Below are 16877 nucleotides of genomic sequence, written 5' to 3'. Positions count from 1 at the left end.
TGTCCCTGTAAGGGATCCAAGGCCAGGACAGTTGAGTCCAGCTCTGAGCTGACCATACCCTCTGGGGCCTGACATGGGCTGGAGGCAGCGAGGATGGGCAGTGTACCCCAGTGCCCCAGCTTTCCCCCGTGTCCCACCTGGCAGCTCCTGACCAGAATAGGTGCACACTGTGCTCCCTGGCTTCCTGGGAAGTGACCTCATCACATGTCAGGCGGCATCTCAGCTCTCCATGGGCCATCAGTGTGCGAGATGTGGGAAGCAAGAGACTGGGGGCCCTTGGGGCAGCCGTAGAGAGCCTTAGAACTTACTGTACCCCACCAAGGAGGCTCCCTAAGCATGCACTCTGCTCCAGGCCCAGCACGCACTGGGGCCCATGGGAGGGCACGGCCACCCACCCATCCTGCTCCTAAACCGCAGCTACAGCATTTCTGGAGAGCAGTTCAGAAACAGCCCGAGTTGGCCTGAAGGTCACAGACAGTGTGATGTGACTGTGCAGGGTGTGTGAACATGTGTTTATCCCAGTGCTGCAAGTTACAGGGGGCTGGGAACCCAGGATCACAGTGGACGCACCATCAGTCCCAGGAGTCCAGCTGGTCCTCCTGACCTGCTTCACAGCCACCACCAGAGAGCTGTCCTGAAACCAGCAGGACCCAGAAAGGGCAGGTGCCTGGGCTGCGAAGCAAGACCCTGGGAGGGGCAGGTGAGGGTCCCTCAGGGGCCGACAGGGCCACGCTGAGCTGCCTCAGGCTCGTCACTTGGCACACAGGATGCCTGCTGTGGTGCAAAGGCTCCTGAGTCCCAAGGTGGATGGCACTTCTGCGGCATGTGTCACTCAATGAGAGCAAGAAACTGCAGCTGCCCAGGGTGGACCCACTGACCAGCAGTGTGACTCCAGGGTGCTGAAGGCAGGTGTCCCAAGGCACGTGCACCCACATGCCCGGAGGCCCTGCCAAGTCTGCAGGGCTGAGGGCCCACCAAAGGCTTCCTGTGCCCTGTGGCCATGGTGATGGGTCTCAGCTTGCCAAGCAGTGAGGTGCTCCCTGTGCCCCTGCCCAGGCCCCACGCAGGGCTGCGAGGCCTCTGCCGGCTCGCCTTTGCCTCCTTCAGCTCTGCGGCCCTCATGTCTTCCCCAGAATAGATCTGCAGACTCAAGCATGGGGACAGCGATGAGAGAGAGCCCCTAACTCCGGCAGAGTGCCTCCCACATGCCTGCTGCTGGGCACAGGGAGGAGGCAGGCAGACAGGAGCTTGCAAACCCTTTAGGCCCAGTCCTCCGCGTCCACTGCCAGGAACCATTTCCAACCTCCACTCTGCTGTTCACGTGGCAGACAGGCAAGATGTGGTCGTGCATCCCAATTCCCGGCACAGAAATATGGGCTGGAGTTCCTGGTCCGTGGACAGACATCGGGACTGGCCGGAGGCAGCCGCGCCTCTAGGATCGTGGGCTCTGCCCCTCGCCCTCCTGCCCGCAGCTCTGCCTGACCCCACAGCCTTGGCCTGACCCTGCTCTGGACGAGGTGAGCACGCTGGGAAGCCGAGGGTGGGAACCCCGAAGCCGCAGCAGGCCGCCCGCCCCCGCTGCCCGCCTTGGCGATTTCCACCTGTCCTCCTCTGTCTGGTTCTCTGGGGTCTCACTGTCGTATGAAGCCAAGTAAAGGCTTGACAGAAAGGACGTGAAATTACCCAAGATGGGTGATGACAGCGACCTGTTGCATCCTGACCTGGCCGCCTTCTGCAGATTCACAGAGTTGTAGAAAGGACGCAGGGAGCGACCAGGGACCTCTGGCCTCACGCCCCCTGGTGGTAACCACCTGCGAGGCTACAGAGGGGCACGCGCGTGCACGCAGCAGAAGCTGCGCTTTGGATTTTGAAAGTGGATCTTCTCCCGGCCTGGTGACGTGGGTAGGATCCGCCTCACCACGCTGGACAGCGGCAGCGAGCGCAGCGCTCAGCAAAGGCCCCTCATGCTGGCGTGCCTGCCGGCTGAACTCCTGGTCTGGTCTCCATTTATGCAGTTTGCCTCTGTCTCCTGTCTGTCTCTGTCTTTCATCTGTTTATCTCTCACCTATCTATCATCCACCCACCTATCTATACGCTATCTATGTGTTGAGAAAGAGTCCATTAAATCGCTAAATTGCCCAGGCTGGGCTCCAAAGTGTGCTCCTCCTGCCTCAGCCTCCCAGAGTGCTGGGATTACAGGCATCGCCAGCACGCCTGGCTCCTTCGGTCATTTTAAGAATGTCTATAAAGGGATCCGTGTGGTATGCCGCTTTGGGGCCTGGCTTCTTCACTCCGTGGAGCATCCTGGACACTGGAGCATGCTGTCGGTGTGTGAGCAGTGGCGTCCTTTCTGTGCGCACGGTGGGTGGCGTGGTGCGCCACAGGCAGTTTAACCACTCGTTCACACGCTGGAGGACATCTGGCTGCTTCTAGTTTCTGGCTATGGAGAGTTAAGTGGCTGCAAACATCAAAGAAGACGTTTTTCTGTTTTCTGAAGATGACTATTCATTTGTCTAGAATAAATAAAAGGCCAAGAGTGCAATCACTAGGTCATATAACAGCTACATGTTTTATTTTAAAAGAACAACCTTTGGCTCTATACCTATGCTTGCCCATGTGATGGATCACATCCTAGAAAACCTGCGTGAAGTCGTCATTGCCACCGAAGGGCATTCACCACCTAAGCCCTGACTCTCACAGCCGCAGCACACACTAGACCACAGCCCTGGTCCTTCCTCCCCTGACAGGGCTGACAGGGGCTTCGGCTGGGCACAGCTGCCCTGCACTGGGAGATGCCGAGGACAGATCCACACGCACAGTGCAAGCTGCAGCTGCCGGTGCACGGTGTTCTCCCATCGCTCACACCCACCGGCCCCAAGCGAGGTGTTAGAAGGTGGAGCAGTCTGTATCTTGAAGAGCTTCTCCTGGTCCCCCCAACACACACCAGCCACTGCAGTTTCAGCACTTTATATTTAGGTCTGTGAACCATTTTGAGTTAGCATTGTTTTGTGGAGGGCATCAAACTTACACTAGGCTTCTTTTAAATTTGTGATGTCATACATGTTCCAGTATCTTGTGGAAAGGCTTTCTTGCCTCAAATGAATTGTTTTTGCTTATGTTTTTGGTACCAGGAATTGAACTCAAGACCTTGTGCTTGCCAGGCAGGCATTGTGCCTCTGAGCTATGTCCCTGGCCCTGCATTTTTATTAAAAGCTATCAGGCACATGTCTATGGGTCTGCTTATGAGTTTTCTATTTTGTTCTGCCAATCTATTACCACACGGTCTTGATTACTAAGGCTACAGAATGTCAGCTTTAGAATAGGGAGATTGATTTCTCTCATTTTGTCTGTTTTTTTTTTTTTTTTCAGAATTGTTTTAACTATTCTAGTTCCTTTGCCTTTCCCTACAGACGTTGGGATAGTCTTGCTTGTATCTTGCAAAAGATCTTCCGAGGATTTGGATTGAACTCTCATAAAACTACTGGAATTTGGGAAGGGGAGGTGACATCTTTGTCATGTTGTCTTCTAATTCATGAATGTTATAGATCTTCATTTGTTCTTTGGTCTCAGCAGTGTATGGTTTTTTAAATATCCAAATCTTATACACGTGTCGAAGGATTTGCACCTAAAATTTCATCTTTTGAGTGATTGGAAATGGCATCAAACATACATTTTTTTTTCTAGTACTGGATTGAACTGAGTGAGAGTTTGCACTGAGCTATGTCCTTCTCAGGTTTTGGTTTTTGTCTTTGTCTTTTTAAACAGGGTCTTGCTAAATCACAAAGTTGCCCCGGCTGGGCTCCACTTGAGATTATCTTGTCTTAGTCTCTCAGAGTGCTGGTATTAGAGGTGTAAGCCACCAGGCCTGGCTAAATGGCATAATGCTTTTAAAATTTGGTATCCATGTATTTATTGCTAGAACATAGCGGTACAGTCACTTGCGGTATGCTTATCTTTCATTCTATGGCCTTGTTAAACTCATCTCACATCTTAGTTCTAGAAGCTTTTGTAAATTCCTTGGGATTTTCTTACCTCATCACCGGCAAGTAGAGACAGTGTGAAGTTTCTTCATTTGCGACCTTTGCTGTCCCCTTTTTCTTGCCTTATTGTATTAACTAGATGCTGCGTCACTACAGAAACCAAGAGCGGGGTAGACAGCCATTTGCACCTTGCTCTCCCTCCGTAGGAAAGCGCTTAGTGTTCCACATAGGGATAAACTTGTGTTCGGGCTCCCAGATTTGTGGTGGTTTACGTTAGCACCAAAAGGACTGGGGGATGGGTGCCACCTTGATCCTTGGTCTGGCTTTCTATTATCTCAGTTGCCTCTGGTCAGCAACAATCTGAAGATGTTAAATGGAAAAATTTCAGAACGGAGCAATCCATGAGTTTTCAAATGTGTGCCGCTGTGCGTAGCGCAGTGAGGCCTGGGGCAGCCCTGGGTGTGAGGGTCCCTCTGTGCCATGCCCATGCCATGGACACTACCAGCCTGTGGGCCACTCACTGAGCAGCCTTCCTGGCTATCAGATCCACTGTCACACAACCACAGGCCCAGGTCTTTAATAATGAGGAAACTTATTTACTTAATAATGACCCTAAATCACAGCCCTGGGGATGGTATGATTTGGATTCTTACCATGATGCCATAGGAAGGAAAACAGTCCTACACTGAAGTTGCTAAGATCTACGATAGGAATGACTCTTCTATGTGAAATTGTGAGGAAGGAGAAAAGATAACTGTATGTTCAAACTGCAAATATCGTGACCATAGTTAGGAAAGAAGAGGCACCACAGCTGTGTGTGTGCAGGAAGAACAGCACTCCATGCTTTCTGTACTCCCTGTCTCTGCGGGGGTTCTGGCAATGTGCCTGTGGCTATAGTCTGCTGTGTGCCTGCTGTGGCTCTACCTGCCCAGCTCAGTACCTGTCACCTGGCCTGGGAGTGGCTTCTCTCACTGTCCTGAGGACAGGTGCAGCAATGGGACTGCCCAGGTTACAGCCTGGGCAGTGAGCTTACTGGATTTTCCTATCAGCTGCTGTTTGGGGGTGGTGGTACAGCTATGGGGTAAACCCTTTCCAGAAAGTTCCTGACTCTAAATGTGAAAAGTAAAATGGCAAAGTTGAAAGTAATCAAAGGCAAAATCAAGAAGAAATACTTCTCCTAATTTTGGGGGTGCAGCAAGTGTTCCCTCTATGGCATGCACTACCCTGTGTGCTGAGGACCAAGGGGTCCCATGGGCTGGGCAGGGGCATCCGCTGGTGAGTGCATCCAAGCACTGGCCCCTGAGCTCTTGGAGTCATCACCATCTGACTGCTTGGAGCTCCAGAATGTTCTCTTTCTCAAAGAAGGGTTCAGGGGTCTGTATGGAGCCAGTGAAGCTGGAAATTGATCACATGTGCAGAAGCAAGGAAAGGCAGGTCCAGAACAAAGAGCTCCTGAGGCAAGCCAAGTAATCAATCAGTTGCTAGGCAAAAAGGATGTCATGTGACATCAAACTACCAAATGTATAAATAATTGTGCTCCTACCCTTGCATGTGCAGAGAGCATTCCACCTGACCTCAGCTTTCTGTCCCTTATCTTTTTCTCCGTCCTCTTGCCATCCTTCACCTGGGGAACTTGGTGAACTGTGTTGGATGTGGCCTGCTGGTGCCTGAACACCGGACTGGAGTAAGAAGAAGCAGTGGTGGGGAGACAGTTCTTACTGTGCACACAGTAGGGGGAGAAGTGGATAGATAGTGTCAGTATTCATCACAGGGGAGTATGGATATTGACATCATCAGGAATAAAACTTGGGGCAAAGAAAGAAACAGGTTCACGAGGGCCAGAGAGATCAGTGAACTCATGAGACACAAAAGGGAGAGAGGTTATCATGTATTGGGGGCCAGGGAGATGGCTCAGTAGAATAAGTGTTTGCCTGGCAAGCACAAGGGCCTGAGTTCAATCCCGGGGGAGGGGGGGACAGTCTCAAGAAACACAGATGTACATGGAATTGTTTGTTGTATTCTTAATCCCTATATTTACTCTCCTTTTGTGGATTTTGATTAGAGGAGGTCTTACAACCACAAAAGATTTGACTTGGAGCGCTATTTTAAAATCAAGTCTTGAGCAAGAAAAGGAGGGCAGGGCAACAGCAACCTTGATGGAGCGTAAGCCCTCTAGCTCTGCTCAGTCACGCAAGGAATGGGTGGTGGGGAGCAAAGAGGATCCTTCCTGAGGGAGGGAGTGTGTCACTGTGGATTCCATTTTACTACTCCCAATAACTTTAATGGAGCCACAGGTGGTAGTCCCTGCTTCTTCAGCTCAGAGAAATTTTGCTAAGTCACAGGTTGGAACTTTTCAGGGAGTAGAGCGTTTTCTCTCTCTCCCTCTTGCAACTGGTGCTTAAAGAAGCCAGATGGGCAGAGGAGTCCATGGAGGGTTTTTAACATAACTACCATGTTATTAAAGTTCAAGTTCCCAATAATCTGGGACAAGTTATACATCTTCATGAAGCTGTAGCCTTTAAGACCTTAACAGAATTAAAACAAGCTACTGCAATGTATGGCCCTGTGGCCCTTTTTACCTTAGGTTTAGTAGAACCTGTAGGACAACAGATAATGGCCCCAAATGATTGGAAGGAATAACTAAAGCTCGTTTAGGTCCAAGTGGTTATTTATTTATTTATTTATTTATTTACTGTAGCTGGCTCAGCTCACCCTGGGGGTGGGGTTGGCACAGCATGTGGTGCCAGGGATAGAACCAGGGTCCCTGAGCACTTGCCTAAGCAGGCACTTTAGAACCCTGAGCTATCTTGCCAGCCCCCAAGTAGTTCTTTATTGTAGAACAGAAATTGTTTTGATTTGTGCATGGACCAGGATGCCTGTGCAGCTGGCGCAGTGCAGCGAAGCACTGAGGGAGGGAGGGAGGGAGGGAGGGAGCAAGGGCCAAGTGCAGAGTGAGCTCCACACGCAGGGCCCAGGCAGGCGAGTCGGGATGCCTGTTCTGCCCCACCCCTGCACGCCCAGCCACAACCACGAATGTGTGCCACCAGCCGGGGGTCCAAGTGCCCAGGGCGGGGAAGGCAGGACACAGCCCCAGCACACTCAAGCTACCCTGGCTCCCCCAGTGCCCCCACACACACTTCATGCACCACAGCATCCACAGCAGTGGTGGCCACCGCAGGGCTCCAGGCAGAAGCTGGGGCAGCACGCCCTGCTGAGGCTTGGGTGGCGGCTGCAGGGCTGCTGCTCCAGGCTGGGCCCCTGGCTTCCACCTGCACTTGGACCCCAGCAACAGCAAGCCTCCAGCAGCCAGGGAGGGGCCCACAACCACCCACATCAGAGGAGGGAAATCTAGGATGAAAAGTGGTGGCTGTGGCTGCAGAGGCGGTGGCTGCCATGTCCCCTGGGGAGAAGGACAAGGGTCTATCCTAGGCAACAAGGCAGGCACTGACCCACTTCTGGTCCCTGCCACCAAAGCATTGATGCGGAAGGGTGAGGCCATGGGGAAACAGTCCTCCCCTCAGAGGACAGCTCAGGCTGTGGATGGGGGCCGCACCTGAACACAAAATGCACGATACAGCTTTTTTTCTGCACTTAAGACTGACAATGGCCCAGCATACAAAGTGTTGCTTTCCAAATGTTTTGTAAAACTTTTCATATTTCCCTGAGCACCGAAATTCCTTATAACCCTCAAGGCCAAGGAATTGTTGAATGTGTTCACCATACACTCAAAATTCAATGACAAAAACAGAGAGAATCCTTCCCTACCAAATTCACACCTCATAATAGACTTCACTTGGCAGTATATACTACCAACTTTCAAAATCCTACTATGGATGGGACTACAACAGCAGAAAGACAACTTGGTCAGGTAAAAGAAACAAAAGTTAAGAAGAGTCCTTTGGAAAGATCTCCACAGTGGATGATGGAAGGAACCCAACCCAGTGCTCGCATGGGATCAAAGGCATGCTTGTGTCTTTCCGGAAAATGCTGAATGGGCTCTTGGGGTGCCAGAGCATGCTCTCCAGGGGCATCATGAGCCAGAAGCAATTGTTTTATTTTTATTAGTACATGCTTGCGGTGTATAAAGATTACATTATTGTGAGGAGTTGGCCCATGTACATCACACACCTTAATTCTTTCTTCATCCTCTCTCTCTCCTTCCATGCCCTGGCCTCTCTATTTGCAAAAGCTCTAGCTCCACTTTTTCTTTCAATTCTTTTTTAATTCTTTTCCCCTCCCTGCTCTCTGCCTTTTCTCCATCTCTTGTTCCTCTTCCCATTTTTGAAAAATAGACGACAGATAACAGGAGTAGGAAGATCAGGTGAGAGGGAATTTTTAAAAGGTAGGATTTTGACCCCTGTTCAGTTGAATCCATGGATGTGGAAGCCCTGGCACCGAAGAAAGCTGTGGATATGCTGAATCATGAGCAGCACGCCAGGTGGAGGAAGGATTTGCAGAGCAGCACAGCCCAGGCTGGCGGGAACCCTGCTCACTGGTGCCTCCATCTGCCCTGCCAGCCAGTCTGGCCTGGAAGTCAGATGCCAGGTGAGGGCCTTGAGGTCTTACCTTACTTTTGCTCTGGGCTCTGAGGACAATTCAAGAAGGGAGGGCAATAGACAGGGGCTCCCACATCTGCTGAGTGTCAGGGTCACCTACAGAGTATGAGGCCATCCCCCCAAGCTCCTGCAGTCAGGCTCTCCTCAGGGACACAGCAGCCCAGGACACCTGTTGGCTCTTGGCAGAAGCTTGCCCAGGCCTGTCCCATAGAGCCTGGGCTGCACAGGCCATGGTGGCCCTCCTAACCTTTCTGTGTAGCCAGAGTTGTGGTTTACACAGGGGCAGCCTGAGGTACAGACAGAGCCAGTGACCAACCCAGGACTCACAGCCCGGGTGGTGGAGGTCACCCTGCAGAGGAGAGAGCCCAGGCAAGGCTGGCTTTCCAGTGGGAGAAGAGTCCTTTCCTTCCTGCAGACTGCAGCGCACCCTGCTGCTGCATGGCGTGGGTCTCCTGCTTCCACTGCCCAGCATCTCCTGTGCCTGCCAGCCACTCCAACACACAAGTGTGTGTGTGGGCCCATACTGAGGCTGGGACACAGCAGAACAGCCTGGCCTTGCTCCCGAGGAGCGTCTCCCGAGGGGCGCTGGCGCTGCGGCCTAGTGAGTGAGACGCAGGCTGCTGCTCTGTGGAGCCCTTACAGGTGGGCTCTCCTTGCCTGAGAGGTCCTGAGACCCTGAAGGCGGGGACTTTCAGACAATGGCAATGTCTGTGGGAAGCAGAAAGCTTTTTCCCTTCTGACTCTGGCCTCTAGCTCACAAAACCCTCCTGCTGCTGTGGGCTCTCCTCAGGGGCCGCCCTGACACCTACGCACCGTGAGCTTGTGTATCACAGCACTTCGCCAGATGTCACCCTGGGTTTACAGGATTGTCTTCCTCACCAGCCTAGTGCTCCTTAAGGGTCAAAATACTTTTGCTGGGCCCAAGGCTCAGCACGGAGCGTACATCTGACATGAGCGTGAGCCTCAGTTTCTCCCTCTGGCAGATGGGATGGAGGGGCATCATGATAATGCCTCCTGAAAACTGCACTCTGCCTCAGGGTCCCCCATTAGTCTCTCTAGGGCCAATGGTCCTGCCTTGGGAACCTGTCTTGGCTTGTCTAACTTGGAGCCAGGCCCTCACGGGAGGCCCCCAGGTCCTGCCTCAAAGTTGACATGTCCATTGGGAAAGCGGTTGGCACAGCCTTGTTCAGGAAGTAGATGTCTTTGATGAGCAGGCTGAAGGAAGGAATGATAATCCAGAGGGAAGACAAGGCAGGTCAGCCCTCAGCTGGCCTCTCGCAGGGATGACTTAGGGTGGGAAGCCGCCTGGCCAGCAGATACTTGTCCCAGGAACGTCAGCCTCCATCCCTAGATGCAGAGGGCAGGATGCGTCCCGGGCAGCCTGGCTGGCTCTGGGGCTTCGCGGCTCCTAAGCCTGTGTGAGTCAGCTTCCCAACATAGTGAAAAAGAATCTGCGATTAACGATGATAGGGATGCGTTACTCGGCTCATGGGCTGCGGGTCCACAGACCTCGGGCCTGTGGTGAGGCAGGGAACCACGTGGGAGCATGTGGTGGGGCAAGGCGCTTGGCTCGTGGCAGCTGGGAAGGGGAGAGAGGAGGGGCAGAGAGACAGAGATCCCCGTGTCCCCTTCAAGAGCTCACTCTTGGGCTTGAAAATGCTCAAGAGTGACGAGCAGCAAAACAGCATCTTTGGGACACAGAAGCCAGAAAGCTGGAAAAGAGCGATGTGGCGAAAGGGGAAAAGAGAAGAAGTGGACTTCTGGGAACAGGGAAGGAGTCGACAGGAAAACTAGAAACTATGGAGAAGCTGGGAGATGGAGCACAGTGCGGAGAGAAGAATGAAGTGGTCCGAAGCCCACCTGAGCGCCCAGGGAGCTACACCTGACTTTGCTAATACAAGGTACACACCAGGGTCAGCAACTCCAGGGAGAAACTTGGGGGGCAGCAGTGCTGGTCCAAGAAAGTCCTGCCTCCCGTAAGCTGCAAGGAGCGTGGGGTGCTGCTCTGAAAGCGAGCCTTCTGCACAGCAGGTTCCAGTTGGGAAAGAAATCCCGCATGGTGCTCACGAGGTGCACTTAGTCAGAAGCCGCCTGGGGAAGGAGCTCATTGTTTAAGCCCCAAACAACAAAACCACCACACTGTTGGCTTGCCAGTGTTGTGCTCACACAGGGACTAGGTAAGAGACAGCCATGAGACAGTTATGGAGGGGCGCAGGCAACATGCCAGACCCCCTGAGAAGGCTAAACTCAGGCTGGGAAGGACACAGGGCCCTGTCCTCTGTGATGAGGAGCCAGGCCTGGCATGTGCGCCTTCAGGCCGCTGAACGTGAAAGTGCTGGCCTGCAGCCCTGTGCCCGCGTGAACCCCTGCCTGCTGCAGACCAGCTGGCTGACGGCTTTCCTCACCTGCTAATGTTGAACAAGGACACGCCTTGGCCCAGACAGTAGCCCCAGCCTGGGGCCAGCGGGGCCTCTGGAGCAGGGGTCACCGCACAAGCACACAGGCAGTCCAGGTCGGTGGGCAAAGCAGGGCCTGCCGAGTTCCCAGACGCTGGGTCTTGGAAAGAAGCCACTCATCCAAAAATACGGAAAGTACAAATTCCGCCTCTTTTTCCTTCATTTTTTTCTTTCCTTTCTTTATTGGTGTTTAATTCTTATTCTTCACTTTTTTCTTATTTGTTCTCTCCTGTCACCTTTATCTAATTTTACTGTTTTTTAAACTTCTTAATAGAATCCTTTAACTCATTTTTTTGCTCCTTTTCATCTTTCACTTTGTAATTTGTCTATTTTTTCTTTTATTTTCCCATTCTCTATTGTTTCCACCTTTACTGCAATAAGTGACAAAACCCCAAAAGAAATTATGCTATTATTTATATATATAAGTAAAATATATATAATATATAATATACAATATAATAGATAATATATATTTAATAGGGTCATAGAGGAAATCAATCATTAGAAAGTGTCTAGAATCAAACAATACAGTCAGTACATCATACCAGAGCTTAAGAGGCTCAACATAAGTAATCTTTTTTTTTTTTTTTTTTTTTGGCAGAACCGGGGATTGAACTCAGGCCCTTGAGCTTGACCGGCAAGCGCTTATTCCACTGAGCCGTCTCCCCGGCCCCAACATGAGCAATCTTAAGAGGGCAGTTTGTAGCTGTGAATGCTCACCACAGGAAAACAGAGTGAACCCAAATAATTAAACTAGAGATGCATCTAAATGTCCTAGAAAAACAAGAACAATCCAAATCCAAAGCTAGTACATGGCAAAAATGATAAAAATAAGAGCAGAAATTAGCAAAATTGAGACCAAGAAAACAACACAAAGATCAATCAATCAAAGAATTGGTTCTTTAAATGAACAAGCAAAATAGAAAATCCTGAGCCGATCTTTCGCGGGTGGGGTGCAGCCAATATCAACTCGATTAGAATGAAAAAGGCAAAATCACCACACCAAGATCCAGAAGACTGTTAGCAACCACTTTGAAAACCTGTGCTCCACTAAGTTGGAGAATCCAGGAGAAAGCAATTTCTAATAAATATGAATTACCAAAATAGAACCTGCAGATATAAAAGCTCTGTATACCAAAACAAGCAATGAAATTGAGCCAATAATTAAAAATCCCCTAACAATTAAGAAAAGTCCAGGACCCAAAGGATTCACTGTCGAATTCTGCAAGGAGGTCAGGGAAGATCTGAGGCCAACACTCCTCAAACTCCGCAACGTAAGTGAAGAGGAAGCAGTGTTTCCAAATTCATGCCTGGATTACAGCATTGAACTCATTCCAAAATCAAACAAGGCCCAGCCATGAAAGAGAACCAATCTCCAGACACCTTTCAGAAGAAAAAGTAAAAATATATGAAAAAATGGTCAACACCACTGGCAATGGGAGTAATGCAAATTATTTATTTATTTATCTTTCTGTATTTTAGGACAGGGTCTACAGGGTCTCACTACATAGGTCAGACTTGTAGTGATCCTCTTGTTTTCAGCCTCCCAACTGCTGGGATTACAGGCATGCTACCATGCCCAGTCTCAATCACCTTCTCAGCACACCCCGTGGGCAGGGCTGGCACAGCAGGCCCGGGGATCGAATCCTGGCCACTGCACTCTGCCTAAGCAGGTGCTTTAGTCCACTGAGCTATCAGGCCAGTCTGAGAAATGCTAATTAAAACAACACTGATATTCTACTTCACTCCAGAAAGAATGGCTATCATCAAAAACCCAAACACATATGCTGGTGAGGCTGCAGGGGAAAAGGAATCCTTTAACTCGGGAAGGGATGTAAACTACTACATCCCTATGAGACTCAGTATGGAGATTCCTCAAGCAATCAGGACTGGAGGTTCCCTTTGACCCAGTTACTCCCATTCTGGGTGTCTTTCTGCAGGCATCATGCTACAGCGACACATTCACACTGTGTTTACGGCAGCTCTGTTCATGATAGTTAAACCCTGGAAGCGGCCCATGTGTCCATCAGGGAAATTAATAAAGAACATGTAGCAGGTTTATGTAGAGTACTGTCTTGGTTTCTTTATTATTATTATTATTATGTTTTGTATTTTAGGGAAGGGTGTATAGGGTGTTCAGGGTCTCAGTACTAGATCAAACTCCTAGTGATCCGCCTGTTTGCAGCCTCCCAAGAGCTGGGATCACAGGTGCATGCCACCATGCCCAGTCTCAATTGCCAGCTCAGCGTGACCCAGGGGCAGGGCTGACATGGCAGGCCTGGGGATTGAACCCCTGGCACCTGCACCTACTTGCAGGTGCTTTAATGCGCTGAGCTATTTGGCCGGCGGGCGGGCGGGCGGGCTGTCTGTCTGTCTTTGTTTGTTTGTTTGTTTGTTTCTTGCTGGCTGGCTGGCTGGCTGGCTGGCTGGCTGGCTGGCTGGCTGGCTGGCTGGCTGGCTGGCTGGCTGCCTGCCTGCCTGCCTGCCTGCCTGCCTGCCTGCCTGCCTGCCTGCCTGCCTGCCTTCCTTCCTTCCTTCCTTCCTTCCTTCCTTCCTTCCTTCCATTTTATGTATTTGGTATAGGGTCTCACTATGCAGCTCAAATTCATAGTGATCCTCCTATTTTTAGCTTCCCCAGTGCTGGGATTACAGCCATGCGCCACCACGCCAAGACTCGGTTGCCAGCTCAGCCTGCCACAGGGGCAGGGCTGGTGTGGCATTCAGAAACCCTGGTCCCTGTGCTTGCCAAAGTAGGTGCTTAGTCTACTGAGCTATCTCACCGGCCCGTCTTGGTTTCTTTTCTCTCATTGCTGAGACAAAATACCTGATACTCAAAATTAAGAAAAGAAAGATTTATTTATATCAGTTAGTGGAAGGTTCAGTCCATAGGCTCCAAGGCAGAGGGCAGCTGTTCATGTGGCAGAAAATAGCAAAACAGCAAGAGCAAAAAGGCAGGAGCAGCAGCAGTGGCTGGGAGCAAGCCTCCCTCCTTTCTTACGCTCTCTTCAGGGTATCTGTGGGTGTAGCATTCACCCCCATAATCCTGGCACTGGATCATGAATTAATCACAAACTCTAGAAGCCACCCCAGTGACTGCATGAGGCTTTGGGGGGACACCAAGACACAAACCCTAACAAGTACTGTCTGCTGTAAATTAGGATAAACTTGAGTCATTTCAAGGAAAATGCATGCACCTTGAGACCACAACGTCAAGTGTACGACATCAGAACACAAGCTGAACTATTGCATGGTTTCTCTTATACCAGAAGCCCAAATATAGAGCGCAAAATAAGCTGGATGATGGGAAATAGCACGACAACAATTTTTGCACAAAGGAAGGGGACCAAGAGACACAGAGAAGGAGAGCAGCAGAGGTAAAGTGGGTGAGGAAGAAGAAGGCTCCATGTTCTGCACGTGCACCAGTGCTCCACCCGGAATGCAACTCTGCACACTGCAGACACGTGCCAAGAAGCATAAAAATTGTCGAGATCATTCCCACCTCTTGTGGGGCCTGCCTCCTAAAGGTGCCAGCACCTCCTATGGCACCCCGGGTGGGAGCCCGAGCCTGACACGACGAATCATAGGAAAGGCTGGCTGTACTGTGAAGGGCAACAAGTGAGCCAGACAGAAAGGAGGCACAGGGCCTACAACTCCGGGGCCAGACTCCTTCCTCCCAGGCCCTAGCAGGCACCAGCTGAATTCTCCCCCTCTTGCTGGGGAACTGGGCAAAGATGCAGAGTTGGCAGAGGCTGGAGCATTTCTCTCCTCAGCTGCCTGGACAAGCAGAGTCCTGGCTGCCTCCCTGCTTGCGGCCCATGAGGCCTGGCTCCATGCACGGGGATCCCAGGCCCAGGCTGAGCACACCATGCCCACACAGGGAACAGGAGAGAGTTAACTGGCACAGCACACTCGGCCTATTCTTTTTTAAATAAAAAGTACTCAATGATTTGTCATCCTTTGTCTTTCTTGGTGCTACAGAGCCAATCTTGAGGCACACAGTGAAAGCAGGAGCAAACGTCCTCGCCACTTCCTGAGAGGCTTGCAAAGTGCTACTGGCTGTTATGTGGGGTCTGAGGTTGTCCGTCTGCCTGCTCGTGCATCTGCCACCTGGCAGCTCCCAGGAAGGCCCCTGCTGACCACCCAGACTGCCCTTGGGAGCCCAGATGGCTCTGCCCTGCTGCTGGAGTGTGAGCGTCGCTTGGGTCTGCAAGCATCCTTTCAGGCCTCGCGTATCTGGAGCCTGGTCCTCAGTGTGGGAGCGCAGTGAGCCAGAGGCCGCCAAGTGCCCCTCGGGGGGTGAGACCAGTCCTCAAGGGACTCTGGGAATTCTTGTGAGAGGGTTGTATTTAAAAAGTGCAAAGCCGTCCCTTCCTTCTGGCTTCTTGCCTCACCACAGCACAGCACTTCCAGCAGGACCCCCTCCACTGGGTGACACAGCCAAGGGTCCCTTGCAGAGCCAAGACAAGTTCAGCACTTAGCCACCAAAACTCTGAGCCATGTAAACCTCTTTGCTTTGTGAAATTCTCACCCCAGGATGTTATTATAGTGATGAAGGACAGACTAATGTAAACTGTGCCCCCAGGGGTGCGCAGGCCCAATGAAGTCCTGAACACCACTGCCTGTTTGTGGGTACTCACTTAGACTCGCTCAACTTAAGATGGGCCATGCTGGCTTAGAGCAGCCCTCATGCAAGTCACATTCTCAAGAACAGAGGTCAATACGGCTGTGCACATGAAGACAGCCACATGGGAGAGATGAGGTGGGGAAGCTGACAGCTGTGGCCATCAGGAGCCAGCAGAGGGAAGGGTTCTTGGTACAGTCTCTGCTCACGCTTGCTCCATCCTGGCCTTCTGGACTCCAGAACTGGAGCACACCATTCTGCTGTTCTAAGCTGGGATTCTGTCTGGGGGACTCAGGGAAGCCCCGGCAAGGTGCCTGCAGCCTCTGCCTTGGCCCCCAGGGCTGGGGACACATGCCAGTCTCACCAGGGCCAAGCTCTCACCTGCTATCCTGGGCAAAGGGCACATGGCTCTGGCCTTTCTAGCTCAGGGATGGCTGGGCCAAGCTGACAGAGGCTTTGAAATGAGGACTTAGATGCTGACACTCTGGAGAACCATGCACGGCTCACCTTTATAGTGCAGACGGGGAAACAGGCCCATAGAGCAGCAGGAGCTGGCTGGAAACCTCCAGCTAATGATAGCCAGGGCCAGGCCCAGGACCAGATGTGGTAGTGACCGATGCCTGGTGTGCTGAGGACTGAGGGAGATCCTGGGATGCAGGACTTTTAGCAACAAAACCACAACTGTCTTGGGCAAACCGGATGGATGTGTCACCCCAGGTGCTGAGTAACTAACTGGTCCTGGGCTCTGAGGCTGGACTGCAGGTGTGATAGGAAATTTTAAAATAACACCTTCATTGGCCTGGGGAGATGGCTCAATGGAATAAGTGCTTCCCTGGCAAGGACAAGGGCCTGAGTTCAATCCCTGGTTCTGCAAAAAAAAAAAAAAAAAAAAAGAAGGAAAAAACAGCTTCATAATTGGACCATCAGCCTCAGCTGGCCTGGACTAAACTACCCAACTGCAGCTCAGAGATGACACGACTCCGCTCTAGCTGACCCTCTAGCGCAAGGGCCTGCGCTCATGTCCTGGTTTGCCAGCCTGTCTCAAGGACTAGCTACGTGGGACAGGCCAGCCCTGTCAAAGGCACACTTCATTGTACGCACCCGCCCGGACCCTGACTTCCCTGGTCCTTCTTGCCTCGTGACAAATGGCCCCCTAACTAAACCTGCCCCGGACACATCTGCCTGACAATGTGTGAACAAACATATGCTGAGTTACAGAATAACCCGTTACTGACTCTGCGCTTCCTGCTTACACCACGTAGAA

The 16877-nt window shown here is 51.5% G+C and overlaps 1 protein-coding gene across 1 annotated transcript in view; it reads right to left on the bottom strand.

Annotated features, from left to right (window-relative positions):
* Nucleotides 1-572: 572 nt before the first annotated feature.
* The window catches only part of Rasgef1c (RasGEF domain family member 1C), a 36269-nt gene continuing 19964 nt past the window's right edge, over nt 573-16877 (bottom strand). The window contains 4 exon segments of the mRNA XM_012514292.1: nt 573-687; nt 1503-1658; nt 9657-9720; nt 9723-9798. Of these exon segments, the coding sequence (XP_012369746.1) occupies nt 573-687; nt 1503-1658; nt 9657-9720; nt 9723-9798 (411 nt within the window).

Source organism: Octodon degus, unplaced genomic scaffold (genome assembly GCF_000260255.1).
Source record: "Octodon degus isolate 3935 unplaced genomic scaffold, OctDeg1.0 scaffold00029, whole genome shotgun sequence".
In the NCBI taxonomy this organism is placed as follows: Eukaryota; Metazoa; Chordata; class Mammalia; order Rodentia; family Octodontidae; genus Octodon; species Octodon degus.
This window is presented reverse-complemented; position numbering and strand designations above follow the sequence as displayed.